This window comes from Lepus europaeus, chromosome 2 (genome assembly GCF_033115175.1).
Source record: "Lepus europaeus isolate LE1 chromosome 2, mLepTim1.pri, whole genome shotgun sequence".
Classification (NCBI taxonomy): Eukaryota; Metazoa; Chordata; class Mammalia; order Lagomorpha; family Leporidae; genus Lepus; species Lepus europaeus.
The window spans coordinates 80581903-80599444 of record NC_084828.1 but is presented as its reverse complement, the minus strand read 5'-3'; the positions used below and the strand labels follow the sequence as shown (position 1 = coordinate 80599444).

General features: G+C 44.8%; 1 protein-coding gene across 6 annotated transcripts in view; it reads right to left on the bottom strand.

Moving 5' to 3' along the window:
- KALRN (kalirin RhoGEF kinase) overlaps positions 1–17542 on the bottom strand; it is a 737253-nt gene that overhangs the window by 423081 nt on the left and 296630 nt on the right. For all 6 annotated transcript variants that reach the window (XM_062209080.1, XM_062209015.1, XM_062209004.1 and 3 more), the window contains exon 6: positions 3876–3998. In XM_062209080.1, the coding sequence (XP_062065064.1) occupies positions 3876–3998 (123 nt within the window). The remainder of the gene's footprint in view (positions 1–3875; positions 3999–17542) is intronic.

The window sequence follows — 17542 nt, the reverse complement described above, 5'->3', positions numbered from 1 at the left end:
ACCAATTCACAAATCAGATTGAGGAAACTTCTAATTTTTCTTCCACAGTTTAATGATACGTAATTATTTTTCTGTTATGGACTGAATCACATCAACCCACAATTCATATGTTGAAGCTCTAACCCTTGTACCTAAAATGTGATGGCTCTTGGAGATAGTCATTGAAGGGGTAATTCAGTTAAAGAGAAGCCTGTGGGGTGGCCCTCATCCAATGTAACTGGCATCCTCCTAGAACGAGGTGATTAAGACAGAGAGAGAAAGAGAAAAGCCATGTGAGGGCACAGGGAGAAGGTGGCCATCTGCAAGTCAAGAAGACAGGCCTTGGGAGAAACCTCCAATGCCTTGATCTTGCACTGCCAGCCTTCAGAACAGTAAGCAAATAAATTTCCATTGCTTAAGGCACCCAGGCTGTGGCACTCTGTTATGGCAGCCCTGGAAAAGTCAACACTCAGGAATGGACATCTTTCTTGAAGCTGGGTTTTTAACCAGCGTGTAAACACTAGATAGGTAGAACAAAACCTAACAGGTAAGGCATGGGTCAATCCTTGTGACTTACAAATTGATACCCCTATACTGTTGTTGATTGAAAATTATACCCAGTCCCTCTCCCTTTTTTTAAACTTTCATAGCATTCTTCACTCTTTCAATGTTAGACTTACTGATTTGTAATTATATATTTGTGACATTATATATTTCAGATCTGTCTCCCCTCTGAAAGTGCCACAGGACATGACCTCCTCTGTTTTATTCACCAGCATACGCCCAACATCTGACATAACATCAAGTCTTTCAGTATATGTTCAATGAATGAACAGAGAAGTCATGAGGTTATCGGGGACTTAAACAGGGGAGGTTGACTGATAGGCCTTAGGATTTCCTTGAATCTCCTGAAACTGTCTTTAGAAGTTTGTTCAGGTATACACTTCTCTGGAGAGGGGACACACAACCTTCATTAAGTTCCAAAGGAGTCTGTGACCTCCCCCTAAAATAAGGAATCACTGAGCTAGTAGAAACAAAGATCCAATGCCAAAGAACTCAGCTGTAGGTTGCAACAAGGTAAAGTACATGCATATTTACATGGGCACGTGTGTGGATGTATGAATATGTGTATGTGTATGTGTGATTTCCAAGAATAGAAACAGGAATGCTGCAATGGATTTACAGAGCAATCCACATTCCTGATTCCCCTGAGTAATTGATCATTTCTATAGTCACAGGGCTAGAGTAGTGGCTGCCGGCATTCATCTGTTTCTTGGCAGCGACATCCATCACACAGGTGGGGCAGGGGGTGGGCTGGGGAGGGGGTAGTCAGCAATTCCCTCCTTTCACCTTTTCAGGAAGCTGGCATCCCTAGTTCCTTTTAATAACAAACCTGTGAACCTCCCAGTTAACAAAGGCACAGAGCAATTTATAATGCACAACTGCTCAGGCAATTGGATCAAACAACCCTGGGCTTTCCTTTCCTTGCCCTGTGGTCAGGGAGGAGGTGCAACCTCATCAGGCTAAAGAGGCCTCTGAGGCTGGTGCATTCGCAGGGAGTGCTGCTGCAGGATGGGCCAGAACACACTAATTGGCTGTCATATATGAAATCTCTTCCTCTCTTTCTTTACAGCTCCAGAAGACACTCCCCTTCAGTAAATTCCCTCCCTCATTTTTGTCCAAAAATTGGGGACTTCAACAGGAAATGTGGCAGAGAGAAGGCTTTTGATGTGCCATTAACTCTCAGTTATCCATACTGATAGAGCAGAGCAGGAAGGCAGATAGTTCAAAGCCAAAGGCTCTTCCATTTTAGCTTTGTAGTGCATTGTTTCAAGAAGCTTAGTGGCAGACTTATCTCCATAATTATGTTTGGTTTTGTTGCTTATTAAAATGAGGTTGTCTGCCTTACGGCCAGGCAGTTGGGTGATGTAAAGATTCTGGCACAGAATTTTAACACTCACCAGGGAAAAGCCACAAGGCACACAGATAATAAAACTTGACTAGATGTGAGTTCAACTTCTTAATCACCTGTGATCAACTGCTTTGCTCCTCCACGACAAAAGTGAGCCAGAGATGAGAATAATTATAGGAGACCAGTTGGAAGGGAATGAGTCTTTACATTTCAATGAGGACACATGACTTTTGGGGCCAAAACGGGTGATAGCATCAGCATTGATGACTCCCCTGCCTGGTCTCCCAATCTTCCACTCTGCAGAAACCAGAGTGATCTTTCTGCACTAATCTCACTGTGTTCCTCTCTGTCTGTGACAGTCACCAGGGCTACTCACAACCATCCTGCTCTCTCCTTTTACCACTTGAAGCTAGACATAGAGGTGTGATTGCAATGGCCAATGAAACATGAGTGGATGTGTCATTTCTAGGTGGAAGGCTTCTCAGTGTGTGTTTTACTCCATTTGTCTGGCAAGGCAATTGGCAGTATCTCAGTTGGTGGCTGCTCCAGCAGCTCCCATCTTTGGGTTACTATGATGAGCAGAGGTCTCACAAACTGAGGATGAGTGGTGGCAGGATAAAGATATAAACCTCTACTGCCACAGCATGATTATCTGGGTTTTCATCTCTCCAACTAGGCCAGAACAACCCAAGGCCAAAATTATTTCTCTTTCAGGGTGTTAACTCTTAAATATGCACATAACATATCTTAAACAATCTGGTAGAAAATGAAATCCTCTTCCGTGGCCCCTGTGGTCCTCCAGGTTTATATTTTTCTTACACTAGCTGACTCCCAGCATCATCAGCTGCAATGACAAAATGTCTTTGGTTTCAGATATATAGTGCATGGTGGAGTTACTCTTCAGACCAATAGTGTAAGAAAGAAGGGCTGGCAGAGGGAGAGAGAGAGAGAGAGAGAGAGAGAGAGAGAGAGAGCGAGCAGACATTCAGAATACAATAGCTTTAAGGAGCCAACGGGATTCCAAAACAAAGCCCTGGGGCAAACATATGGGAAAAATAATAACCCAAAGTGTTCAGTTTATGGGAGATCACAGGTGTCATCTGCGCCAGACGCCTACATCCTCATTGTTAACACAGTACCAGCGCTCAGTGATGACTTATCACATGAATGGCACAATTCCAACTGCTTTTCAAGTAACTCATCAAGCTTTCACAATAACCTTATAAGGTAGCTATTATTACTTCAGTTATACCGATGAAGAAGCTGCAGCACAGAGAAGTAATGTAAACTCCCTTTGGCTAAACAGCTAATAAATAGCCCTCTTTGAATTCAGCATCTGCTTGAACACTCCCTATCATGGGGAGCTCATTAACTCCCACTGCACACCATCCCACTACCACCCCTACCAGCCATGTGCTGCCTTCCCCTCAAACTGTCATCCCCTGCACATTTCTGCCTCTTAGACCAACACAGAGTGCTTCTACTCACTTCTCTCCAAGGCAGCCCTTCAAACATTTGAAGGCAGCAGTCATGCGTCCCTTAGGGTTCCTCTTCCCCAGTCTAAACAGCCCCAGTTCACTCAACCATTTCCAATGTGCCATAGCTTGAGGCCCCTCGCCATCACAGTGCAGTGACTCATACATGCTGGGGACCAAACAATGTCAGTGGAAGTCAGCGAAGTGGAACTGGTGACTCACCCTGCTTCTAGTCTGGGGCTGAGCTAAGGCCTCCTGCAACCCTGAGCATGCTCCTTCGATGAAGTAAAGCAGGGTCTGGCGGCAGAAATGGAGCCACAGTCTGCTGCTCCAGGAACAATTAGCTGGCCATGAGCCCTGCACATGTCCCCACTCTGGCAAATGGAGAGCCCATGGGTGTGCATGTATAGAGTCTCTCATTCTCACTCAAGTCTGCCTCTGCTCCTCCTCCTCTATTCCAGCAGCCCCCTTCTCCCAGAGGTGGGGCTGAGAGAAGTCCCTCTACTCACCATGGAGTTCATGGCAAAGTGATTGTGCTGTGTCTGGAGGTCTATGGCATGCTGGTAGCTGACACCGATCTCCGTGTGGCTCTGCAGAAATAACTCCTTATTGTGGCTTATCCAATCGAACATCTAGAAGAGACAAGAAGGTACAGAACAATCAGGAGGGTCATGAGTCTAAAAGGGCAAGATATTCAGAGATGGGGAAGAGAAGGGAAGTCCTCCTGCTGGTGCCCGGTGAAAACCCGCAATTGTTCTCAGAGTTGGGTGGGCTACAATCTGTTTCTCAGGAGAGTCCTCACTTTTAGCGTAAGGACTCACCAATAGCCCTGTCCTAAGAGAAAATAAGTTAGTGAATCGGGGAGACAGGGGAAGGAAGCTGCCTAATATCCCTAGCTACGTCACCCATTTGTAAAAACCTTTTGAGATCCTCAAACAGGCTCCATGCTTGCCATAGGGACAAGAGCTGAGGAGACAAGCGGAGAGGCCTAATGCACTGCCTTTGGAGCTCTTAGAAAAGAGACACTCTTAGGAACAGAAGCATCCTTCCTTACACATCCCTGCCCCGCTTAGATACTGCCCAGTCACACATGACGCTGCACCAGGGTTTTGAACTGAATCAGCTTTTCTCCATAACCGCGCAATTCGCAGGTTTCTTTTGTAACCCACCTAGAGCCAGAGGAGGATTTTGAAGGTACAGTAAGTACTGCCTTGTGCTGGTACAGTGGGTATTCTGCCATTTTTCACCTCTTATCTCTGAACTTGGATCTCATTTGACTATCCACCCCTCCCCCAGGCAGCCCACACATTTCTAGGGGAGTTGACTTTGAGGGAGGTGGTGTGTGTGTGTGTGTGTGTGTGTTAGAGGGTGGGGTTGTTCCCTGGTTCTTCAGGAGACCTGATGCAATCATGGCATGACATTTCCCAAGCAATGGGATTCTCTCAGAATCACAAAATGACTCAGTATGATATAATAATATATGAGGAGAAGTTCACTGGAAACTTCTGGGAAAACAGAACTCCAGTCTTTAGGTATGGCTTCTCTTCCTCTGATCCTGGATGGCCTTGACCTCAAGTTGCTGCAGCCATTCTGCTAGAAGCACAAGGGTGAAACCAATGGGCAGGAGAAAGCAGAGATAAGGCAACTGCAGAAAAAAGGCAAAGTCCTGTCTCAGCCTTATCTGATCTCCACTTTGTCCCTGCATACTTCCTTTGGACCTGAGCCAAGAAATTCTCTTTATTATTTTTTTAAAGATTTATTTATTTATTTGAGAGGTAGAATCACATACAAGGAGAGGGAGAGACAGAGAGAAAGGCCTTCTATCTGCTGGTTCACTCCCAAATGGCCACAACAGCCAGAGCTGCGCCGATCTGAAGCCAGGAGTGTCTTCTGAGTCTCCCACGTGGGCACAGGGACCCAAGCGCCTGTGCCATCTTCTACTGCTTTCCCAAGCCATAGAAGAGAGCTGATTGGAAGTAGAGCAGTGGGGGCTAGAACCAGTGCCCATATGGGATGCCAGCACCACAAGTGGAGACTTAACCCACTGTGTCACGTGCCAATCCTCTCTTTATTATTAAAGCTAGTTTAACTTGGATGTTCTGTAGTGTTCTTCCCAGAGCAGTCAAATGATACAGCCAGGAAAGGTGTGAATTGATACATCTGGAGAAGAGGACTGCTCTGCTGGGGTCTGACACTCCCAAAACACAGCTGCAGGGTGGAAAGGCAGGAACTGAGCACAGGAGCAGGTGGGGAAGCTGCAAAGACAATGCCAGCTTTCCTAAAGGCAGAACCACAGCCTCTTCCCATTATTTCTCTTTACACTAGGAGTGGATTTACTTTTTCACTTATATTTAGCCAGCATTTGTGGGATACCTACCAGGTGCCAGACACTGTCTGAGGTAACAGGCAAAAACAACTAAAATTTAGTCCTCAAGATGAAGTGGCTTAAAAGCCAGCATGGAAAGCTAACATGGACTCAGATACAACTTTAGTACAACCTGGCACACAACATGATTAAAATTACAGCTAAGGAAAAACAGGGGCAGGTGTGACAGTGCAGAGGGTTAAGCCACCACTTGGGGCACCTATGTCCCACATACACATGCTGGTTCAAATCCTGCTACCCTGTATTTCTTGTTTTAAAAAAGATCTTATTTATTTTAATTTGAAAGGCAAAGTTACAGAGAGGCAGAGACAGGGAGAGAGAGAAGTCTTCCATCTGCTGGTTTACTCCCCCAAAATGGCTGCAATCGCAAGAGCTGAGCTGATCTGAAGCCAGGAGCTTTCTCCGGGTCTCCCAAGTGGATGCAGGGGCCCAAGAACTTGGGCCATCATCTGATTTTTTTTTTAAGATTTTATTTATTTATTTGACAGGTAGAGCTATAGACACTGAGAAGGAGAGAGAGAGAGAGAAAGATCTTTCTTCCATTGGTTCACTCCCCAGATGGAGCTGCGCCGATCCAAAGCCAGGAGCTAGGAGCTTTCTCCAGGTCTATCACGTGGGTGCAGGGGCCCAAGCACTTAGGCCAGCTTCTACTGCTTTCCTAGGCCATAGCAGAGAGCTGGATTGGAAGAGAAACAGTCGAGACTAGAACAGTTGCCCATATGGGATGCTGGCGCCACAGGCAGAGGATTAACCTACTGTGCCATGGCACCAGTCCCTTGGGCCATCTTCTACTACTTTCCAAGGCCATACCAGAGAGCTGGATCAGAAGTGGAGCATCTGGGACTGGAACCCATGCCCACATGGAATGCCAGCACTGCAGGCAGTGGCCTTACCCACTATGCCACAGTGCTGGCCCCTATTTGCATTTCTAATTCAGCTTCCTTTTAATGTTTCTTGGTGGCAGCAGATGATGACTCAAGTAGCTGGGTCCCTGATATCCACATGGGAGACACAGATGGAGTCCCTGGCTCCTGGCTTTAGTCTGGTCTAGCCCTGGCTTTTGCAGACATTTTGGTAGTGAGCTAGGGGATAGAAGATCTCCTTCTCCCTCTGTAACTTAGCCTTTCAAATAATAAATAAATCTCTCTAAAAAATGCAAAAGAGGCCAATATGGACTATGGAAGGGGCTCAGAGAAAGGGACCTCATCTACCTTTGATTGCATGGGGGCAGCAAAGAGCAGAGAAGGCTTCTCAGGGGAGGTGACCACTTGACTCCAGGGAATCAGCCAGGTGAAGGCAAGCAGGATACATGCTCAAGGCAAAGAAGGGTGAGCAAAGGGGCAAAAGCAGGGGCTGGGGCAGAGGTGGAGGGCAAGCCCAGTGTGTTGAGGGCACTGAACAGGCTCCTAGTGCCTCCTAACTGACAGAGATATGGCTGAGGAGGCAGGTGGGATGCACTGATCTTGTAGAGTCTGTGCACAGGCTTCCAAGGACTCAAACCACACCCTGCTGGCCGTCAGTTGTCAGTGGAGTCTTAGGCTGAGTTGTGAAGTGAGCTTTTGGCAGCAGCATGGGCTGTGAATGGGAGGGAGTGAGATGGGGCAGGTACACTGATTAGGAGGTTGGTGCAATAATCCTGGGAATGTGAGAACCTGGAAACCTGCCTGTAGAAGGCCTAAGAAGTAGGCAGATTTTTTTTTAAGACTTACTTATTTGAATGGCAGAGTTACAGGACATGGGCAGGGGAGAGCTTCCATCTGCTGGTTCATTCCCCAAATGGCTGCACCAGGCTGAAGCCAGGAGCCTGAAACTCCCTCAAAGCCTCCCACATAGGTGGCAGGCACCTAAGTACTTGGGCCATCTTCCACTGATTTCCCGTGTCACAGGCGGCAGTTTAACCTTCTGTGCCACAATGCCAGCCTCAAGAAATGGATAGATTGGAGAACTACTAGGTACAGGATTAAGGAGGGAATTGGTGAGGAAGGGTGAGGAAGACCTAGGAGAACAGCCAGGTTTCTGGTATGCACCCTGAGTGCTTACAACAAAAGGTATGGCTTCCAAAGGAGGGCAGGGAGCTGAACTGGGAGTGGGAAAACAGTGCATTCCACTCTAGATGTGCTGGGTTTGAGAGGCTGATGAGGGTTTCAGGTGAGGTGTCCTGTGGGCATCTGGAAGTCAGGAGAGAGGCAACAGGGCTGTAACAGCTCATATCTAAGTATAAAAGCAATACCTTCGGAGGACAAACATGCATGATTTGGAGATTGTTCTTCCCTTTGAATTATCTGGTCATTGCCATCTAACCACACTGACAATACAGAAAGGATGAAAGTATCATTCTTCACTTCGGAGTGTCAGAGGATTAATTTCAGGCTGGGGCTCTGGTAGAGGCTGGGTCGATATCCGTGTGGTGTGTACCATCCTGTGTCACCAGCCACAGCCAGCCCCAGTTCTTAGGCATTTGCTCAGGACTCCTCTTTCTTTCAAATTATTGTTGAGGACAAGGGGGAAAAAAAAAAAAGACAGGTGCCCCAAGAGTTTTGAGGATTCTCATTCTATAATTTTTGGTCTTTAAAATTCTCTCTCTCAACCCCATGTTAAAGTAATTTCTCATCTCCTTTCCTTATTGACAAAAGAATCAATAAAGTTAATGAAAATCTGAAATGCCTAGAGTCCTTGGAACTTGGGAAGAAAAGCTCTCACTCCAGACACTTTCTTGGATATCTCAGTGGCCGAGAAGTGACCTTCCTTGTACTTTATGCTAAATGACTGTTTAGATATGCAAATGAGCAGCTGAGTTATGTGCTAGCACCAGAGTGATTAGATTGCTCTACACCAGGTCCCCTCTTGAGAGCAAGGAAAGCTGAACGATGCCAACAAGGGTGGACAGCAATACAAAGTCAAGTTAAAAGGCAGGCGAGAGTAGAGTGCGGCAGGAACTCCACATACGACTGCAGCTGCTTCTTGCAGAATGAGATATGCACTTGTGCCTTCCTTCCTGCTGCTACGTTCTGCATTGGGAGCACATGAGTTGCTCTCTAGTGGCTGTGGCACTCCGGGAAGGCTCAGCTTGTGCTGGAGGCAGTGTTCCAAAGAGATGATGGATGTCCCAGGATAGGCAGATAAAGATCTGCTCTGTAGTCTAAATGGTCCCATGTAATATCGAAAGCCAAAATTTCTCCCAGATGGCTGTTTTCTAAAAGATAATCACAAGTCTTCTCTGAGCCTAAACTTGCTGCCTGCTTACGTAAAATCCTCCGCCTTGCAAGGCTGACTGTCTACGAGGGGAGTCATTTCTGTTGCATTTGTGGAACTGGCTGCAGAGACAGAATGTGAATGTGCACCCATGCATGTGCGCGTGAGCATGCAGGTGTGGTGCAGTCAAGTGGACTGCGCTGGTTCCAAGCCTGGCTGTGTAACTAACTCCCCATGAGACCACGAACAATTCACTTGTTTCTGAGTTTCTACTCATTTGCAAGGCAGTGGTTTCTAGAATGGAGGTAAGCATCTTGGTTTACAATAGACTCAATTCAGAAACTTACGGAATGCATCATTTCCCATTCAAATAAGAAATAGTTTTATTGAGTTTCCTGAATCAGAAGCTACAACTTTTTGAAGAAAGGAAAGAGAAAACTGGCACAATTATATAGCCAGAAAAAGATGGCATTTCAGCCCTGACATGGGATTGCTGCTTTTTTTTTAAAAGATTTATTTATTTATCTGAAAGTCAGAGTGACAGAGAAGGAGAAGCAGAAGCAGAGAGAAAGCCTGAGAGAGAGAGAGAGAGAGAGAGAGAGAGAGAGAGAGAGAGAGAGAGAGACCTTCCATCCACTGGTTCACTTCCCTAAATGGCCACAATAGCCAGGGCTGGGCCAGGCGGAAGCCAGGAGCCAGGAGCTTCATCCAGGTCTCCCACATGGATGTGGAAGCCCAAGCACTTGGGCCAACTTCCACTACTTTCCCAGGCACATTAGCAAGGAGCTGGATTGAAAGTGGGGCAGCCAGGACTCAAACCTGTACCCATATGAGATGCTGGCACTGTAGGTGGTGCTTTACCCTCTTTGCCACAATGCTGGCCCAGTGATTGGTGCTTTTGAATTAAAACTGCCCTTTCTCATGAATCATCCCATTGCATCCTCTAAACAGCCCCACAAGCGTTGTCATCAGGCCCACCTCACAGAGAGGGAAACAGGTTCAGCGAATTTTTGTCTAGAATTCATTCTTTCTACCCAGTGTCATGTTCACTGAGTATCTGTAAGGCAGGATCGTGGAGCACTGCCAAGCCTCCTGTTTCTATAGATCTAAAACCCCCTCTTTCTAGGTTCCACAGGACAGCTAGACCCCAAGAGGCAGCTGCCAGGACACTGTGGTGCTCTAGTCAAGGTAAGGTGCTATCCCTCACGTGGGGCCATTCACTCACCAATACCCAGCCTCCTCCATTCCCACTGCCTGCCCCATCGGGAAGGAGTACAAGGCCCAGGGACAGCTGATCCACGTACCTCCACTTCCATCAACAAACACATACTGGATGAATAAACGAATGTGTGAGTTGGCCATAGGATCTAGGTTGCTCATCTCCAGCCAATGGACCCTTTCTAAGCTTTTCTACAGCCAGGACATTTTGTGACTTTTTCTGCTTGGATTTGGTCTCTGGAAGGCTCTTGAACTAAACTGACCCAAAGATGTAAAGAAAACAACAAAAACAAAACCCTAAAGAAATATCTCAATAATAGTCTCAAACTTCTGGATATGTCTTTCTTTTTTTGAGAAGCTACAAATGGTGGGTTCAATAAAAATGCAATATATCAAAAACTGCCCCCATGAGGAAAATTCATGTATAAATAATGAAATTGCATCCTTTTGCCTGAAACCAACTTAGTTTTGTCTCATTAAGAAGACAGACATAACATAAGCTACTTGGGCTTTTTTTTCTTTTGGCATTTTGTTTTTAGGTAAGCAAAGTGTTTTTTTAAAGCTGGCTAAAATTCAATGAAAATACACAAATCTGGCTCTTAATAAATAGTAAATGTAAAAGGAATCTATTTAAATGAAAATTAGGAAAATAAACAGAAACATTTTTCTCCTCTCATTTTAAAGATGTGGATAGCTAAAAGGTTATTATTGTTCTGTTTTCAATGAAGCAGAAACTGTTTCATAGGGCAAGGATATTATGTAAGGATTCTGTGTTTATTTTCCTTCACTTGCCAAATTTAGCAATAGCATCTGATTTAGTTTTAACTTTCAAATCACCTTACTATCTATTGCTAGCATTTAATATTGTCTCTAATTATAGATTACATTGGTATTTAAAGTGTTCATATTCAGCTTTGGAGAGCTGAGCAAGAGGATAGAAGACACCAGTAGATTTTCTTTGCCTAAAGAGGCCTCCCAGTATCCACTGTGTCTGCTACACCGTGGTTGTATATTGCCATGACCCCTCAGTAAAGGCTTGTGCCCTGGAGAGCACTAACAGCCTCCTTACAGGTGAACCTTATGTATGAGAAACTGAGTGTCTAGTCCATTCCAAATAAATAAAACCTTATGTGTGTTAGAGGGCAAAGAACAGAGATTTCAAATCACTGTAGACTGCTATGTAAATTTTGACAAGGTTTATCACTGGTCTGAACCTTAGTTCCTGATGGAAAACAGGATTAACAATTTACACAACTTAAATTTAGAATAACAGGGGATTTCAGATAAAATGATGGATAGGAAAATTCTTTGATAAATGTCACATCTATGATATATTTTTAAATCTATAGAATGCTTATATTCTGTTGCATGCACTTTCCAAAACAGAGGAAAGGATTTGGGTTTAAAATCACAGTGGGTTCACCTTACTGCAAGATAACCATGGGCTAATGGGAATCACACCTCCAGCTCATACACAAACATGTCCACAGCCCACCACCCAGAGATGCACCCTGTTGTGATCACAGGATGCTGCACATACACAGCCCAGAGACCCCCGCCCATCCTCCTACTGCCTTCACCTTCACACACATTTGCAGTGTCCTTGCTTACACAGGCCTCGAAGACCCACATAGTCTCCAGGATCCTGCCTGAGGGCGCTGGTGCCTTCCTGCTGTCCTAGGGTGACTTGACCAGGGACCCCATTTCCTCCTGCCTTGCTTCTAGACGCCTCCTTCCCTGCCCTCTCCACTGCACCCCTAATCCTTTCTAGTAGAGACTCAGTCCTTTAGATTCTTAGCATTTTTTCACATAGGAGAGACACCCATTAAAATGCAATTTATCCTGCTACCCCAGCAGGAGTTAGTGTATGCTGACACAGAAACAGGCCAGAAAGAAAGCAAGGTTCTTTGTGAGCTCAACCCAGGGATGAGATCCTGAAGTGAGGGGCCCTATACAGAAAAGGAGAGATCCTAAAACAGAATTAGGTGGGAGCCAAAGGCAAATTTCCCCCACCTTAAGCTCTGTTTTCACAGGCATTCTGGCTGACTCTGGCACACATGTTTTGTACAAACAGGGCAGCGCACAGGCCTCCTGTGTGTGTGACCAGCACTGTTAAGACCCTTCAGTTTGGTTTTCAATTACCATCACCTAAGACTGAGCTTTCCTCTTTTCCTGAAACAAGGCAAAGAGAAAGAGACCAAAATAAAAGTGCCACAATGTGGAACCAGTTTCCAAGTTCCAAGAATTTCCCGCTGTGGAGAGTTTGACAGCTCATCTCTGCCATGGACACAGAAGACTCAAGGTTCTGAAGAGATCATCACTACTCATTACAGGGGAGGCATCTGGGACACGGTCCTGAGAGGCTGTCAGTGAAATCAGTACCTATGAAGCAGAAGGTACTCTCAGCTCGGTGTGTTTGCTGCTATGTTTTCGGCATGTTGGTTGGAATACTTTTATATATTGTATAAAACAGAAGCCACTTTTGCCTTTTGCCATAATTTCAGAAAGAAGAGCTCAGCCTGGTTATTGGGGAACACCATCACTGTACCCTCAGAATCAGCCAGGACGACAAACAATTTTATCCATCAGGCCGTGTCTCTGACCTGGAGATGTACCATTGACCCTGTCACACATTTCTCACACCTCACATATCCACATTCCTTAAGTCCCCAGTCCCAAGTCCAACATCTTTACATGTTGTTCATCATGTGGAATAGTCCTAATTCTCTGCAAAACAGCCAAATGTCCCACAGCAAACACAGGGTTAACAAAACCTTTTCTCCTTTTGCACTGCGATCTGACTTTCAGTTAACATCCAAATTCTGGTTCCCTGACAATGGATAGAGAGGGGTGCCAATAGGTTACTCAATCATGTTTCTTACACTAAAAATACCTCTTGACCAGCAAACAGTACCTTGGTTGGGAGGAACTCCAAGTGGAGTTAAATACCTGATTGGGGGCTCCCCAAGTGTGGTGACTTTTGTAAACTGGCATGAACATTGCAAGGACTCTGGAAGCTGTGCCCACAGAGCTGTTAGACGTCATACTGGGTCCCAAGGGCATGGAGATTTTAAGCCATGGCAGCTCCCAAAGTTGTCCAGTGTAGATTTTGGTCTCCTTCCACCACAGCTGGATTTCTGAGCTAGTGCTGCATCGGCAGCTCAGTTGCCAAGCTCTGGTCCCCATCTTCTATGGTTCCCAGGGCCAAATACGGCCCACGGTTGACTTGGAAGTGTGAACACTTAGTGGAGCCTAAGAAGACTCTGGTAGCTGTTACCCCCATATTTTAGAGCCAACTATAACTCACAACAGTACTGTACCATGTCCTCTCTCCAACCTCCTTTTTCATTTTCAACTTCTGTCCATGACAGCAATAATGATAATGATAACAATAACAACCAGAGCAACTGACAATTTGGGGGGTTAATTTATTTGACTAAAGCAAAGCAAAATAAAGCAAAGTCCAAGAAACCCATATATGGTTCACCCTTTGGGCAGCTCACAAACCAGCGCAGATTCTCTTGACATTTATTAAACACTAAGTACCAGGCCTTATTCTAAGAACTTATGATAGGTCTTCAAAAAGCTTTTAGAAAATGGAATTAAAGGTTAAGTTTACTTTGGTGCAGAATTATTTCTGAAATCCATATATACAAGGGGGTCTTCAAAAAGTTCAGGAAAAATGCATGCTACATAAACTATGCATAGATTTTAAAAGTTTTTTGCACCATAATAAACTTTTCTTTTAATTCTATTTTCCCACAAACCTCTTAAAAATTCCCTCATATTTTAACTTAGTCCTCTCACTAACATCACAATTATCTCCCCAGTACCAGTATCTCCATTTTATAGATTAGGAAACTAAGGTACAGAACCAACTTGTCCAAACCCACACAACAATTAAGTGGCAGAGCCATAATTCAAATCCAGGAAGCCTAGTTCCAGTGTTGATGCTCTTACCCTTGATGCCATCCTGTCCCATGAGCTCAAGCTTCAATTGGTCTTTCCTTCCCCTGATCACCAAGTGTTCAGAATTGTGTTCTGCCGCTGTTGCATTTGTTTTCCTCCATCTATCTCCCCAGCACCACCCCTAAGCCCTTGTAACATAACTTGCCTTCACTGCTTTCCTGAGTCTACCCTCAATGAAAACCAGTTACCTCCTGGTTTCTGCATTCTTTATTCCATCAGTTCTCATCCCCTTTGATCTCGTGTTAGAATTGGATGCAGTCATTTCTCACACTCCACCCTGTCTGGCCTTCTAAACCAGGTCATTTTGGTGGCAAACTATCTGACTGCAAACACAATAGACTTCCCCTGATTTCACAAGTCTCTGGCTAACACCAAATTCTTTCAGAACCACACACTTGAATTATCTTCCTTGACACATCATGTCTAGATTCAGCATGACAAAAATGAGAGGAACATCCTAATTCTAAAAGCCCACCAACCCTCCATTCTTACATTAACTTATCCAAACTTGCCTCCCACTTCCAAGGCTATCTCTCCATGGCTTCCTTTTGTGTCTTTCACACCCTCACTGTGACAGTGTAAAGACCACACCTAGGGCTTCTGCCCTTAATTCATCAGACCCTGTCCATGTGAAAATTCATCCAGTTCACAACTTCAACAACACTTAACAGTATTTTCTATTTCATGTGCCAAACCCTATACTAAGCATCTCCATAGTGTATCTCATGTAGTCCTTTTAACAATGCTACAAAGAAGGTACTGTTATTTCCGTTTTAAACATGATGAAATCTCAGTAGAATCAGCCTTCTGTTTCTGCAGGTTCTGCATACATAGACTCCATTCCTGCAGATTGAAGATATTTGGGGCCAGTACTGTGGCGCAGTGGGTTAATGCCCTGGCCTGAAGCGCTGGCATCCCATATGGGCACCGGTTCTAGTCCCGGCTGCTCCGCTTCTGATCCAGCTCTCTGCTATGGCCTGGGAAAGCAGTAAAAAGATGGCCCAAGTCCTTGGGCCCTTGCATTCACATGTGAGACCCAGAAGAAGCTCCTGGTTCCTGGCTTTGAACTGGCACAGCTCTGGCCATTGTGGCCACCTGGGGAGTGAACCAGCGGATGGAAAACTTCTCTCTCACTCACTCTACCTCTCTCTATAACTCTATCTTTCAAATAAATAAAATAAAATCATTAAAAAAAATATTTGGGGGCCAGCATTGTGGCATAGTGAGTAAAGCTGCTACCTGCAATGCTGGCATCCCATATTGGAGCCAGTTGGGAGTTGTGGCTGCTCCACTTCCAATCCAGCTCCTAATGGCCTGGGAAAAGCAATGAAAGATGACCCAAGTGCTTGGGCCCCTGCCACCCACATGGGAGACCCGGATGAAGCTCCGGGTTCCTGGCTCCTGGCTACAAGCTGTTGAAGCTATCTGGAAAATGAATCAGTGGATGAAAGACCTCTGTGTGTGTGTGTGTGTGTCTTTCTCTCCCTTTCTCTCTGTAACTCTGTCTCTAAAATAAATAAATAAACCGTAAAAAAGAAAATCTTTGAAAAGAAAATTGCATCTATATTGAATAGGTACAGATTTTTATTTTCTTGTCATTATTTCCTAAATGTTATAGTATAACAACTATTTACAAAGCATTTACATTGTATTAGATATAACTAGGAATGAGTTAAAGAATATGACAGGATATGTGTGTAGGCAAATACTATGCCATTTTACATAAAGGACTTAAGTATCTCAGATTCTGGTGTCCACAGGGCATCCTGGAATAAATTCCCCCATGGGTACTGAGGAATGACTATATTAAGAGATGAAGTAAATTGCCTAAGATCACATGGCTTCTAAGTGATGAAGATAAATTTAGAATCCAGTGCCCATCTGAACCGAAATCCATGCAATTTCCTCTGTTCCAGGATGCTCTCTAACCGTAACTTCCCAGATAATCGACAAGAATAAAACTGTGCTAGGATCTCCACAGTGAGATTTACACACATTCTGTCAATCCTCATAAGAGCTCCATGGGGTAATAGATACCATCAACGTACCCTTTTTCTAGGTGAAGGAACAGATTCAGAGAGATTCAATCACACAGTCAAGGTGGCATAATGAAGACTCAAATCTAGGTCTGCATGCCTTCAAAATACATGCTTTTCAAGCACTATTAAACTGCCTCACAAATATGCACCTAAACCTCAGACTGATTCTGTCACATGGTATTTGTGGATTTATTATGAACACATAGTACCCATGGACTCTACATAAATATCTTCCTGGTAGTCCAACAACATCTAAAACTATGTCTTTTCTACACACACCATCACCTTCTTCTGATTTCCTGCATCTTCAACCCAATCCCCAGGGCCAATCTTGTTCTTTGTTTCCTTAAAAAGCTTTGGAATATGCCCTTTGTTACCCATTCTGCAGCCCCTCCTGCTGGATCACTGCGATTGCTTCTGTGTTGGTCTCCCTGACTCCATTCCATCCCTTATACCAAGCTACTGCTCCCACCAGGTTCACTGCTCTAAAACATTGTTTTTACCATGTCATTACCTTAGCCAAAACAAAAACAAGAAATCAACAACCTATTGTTGCTTGTATCCACATGCAAACTCCCATCTCCTTAGCCTGGCATTCAGGACTTCCTTGCCTCCCAGGACTGGTCCAAATCTGCCTAACCCTTTTGTTTCACACCACTGTCCTACATCAGGCGTCCTTTTCAGCCAGGTTGCTTTGTTTACTGCTGTGCAAACACACCCTGTATTGCTCACTCCACCCTATATCCGTGCTCACATCTTTCCTCTCATGGAATGCTTTAAGCCCAAATCTCCACATCATTCCCATCCTTCAAAATGGAAGTGTCAGGGCTGGCACACTGGCACAGCGGGTTAAAGTCCCAGCCTATAGTGCTGGCATCTCAAGTGGGCACCAGTTCAAATCTCAGCTGCTCCTGTTCTGATCTAGCTTCCTGCTAGTGTGCCCGGGAAAACAGTGGAGGGTGGTCCAAGTCCTTGGGCCCCTGCACCCACACGGGAGACCCAGAAGAAGCTCCTGGCTCCTGGCTTCATGTTGACTCAGCTCCAGCCATTTGGGTAGTGAACCAACAGATAAAGATCTCTTTCTCTCTGTCTCTATCGATCTCTGTAACTCTTTCAAATAAATAAAAAATAAAGCTTTAAAAAAAATGGAAGTGCACCAGCCCCCTCAGTGCCTTGCTTTACTAAAAGAGCACATATTGACGTTTCTTCTCTCTAAAATTATTTCTCTTATATCTAACATCATAGTTTACAAACCTAGCCTTAATTCAGAAGTATCTAAAATATTTCTAAATAGCTTTCTAGTTTCTGGAGTTTTTTATTCAATAGGAACTCTGCAGGTGATCTGATGTCCTTGTATTTTTATTTTAAATGT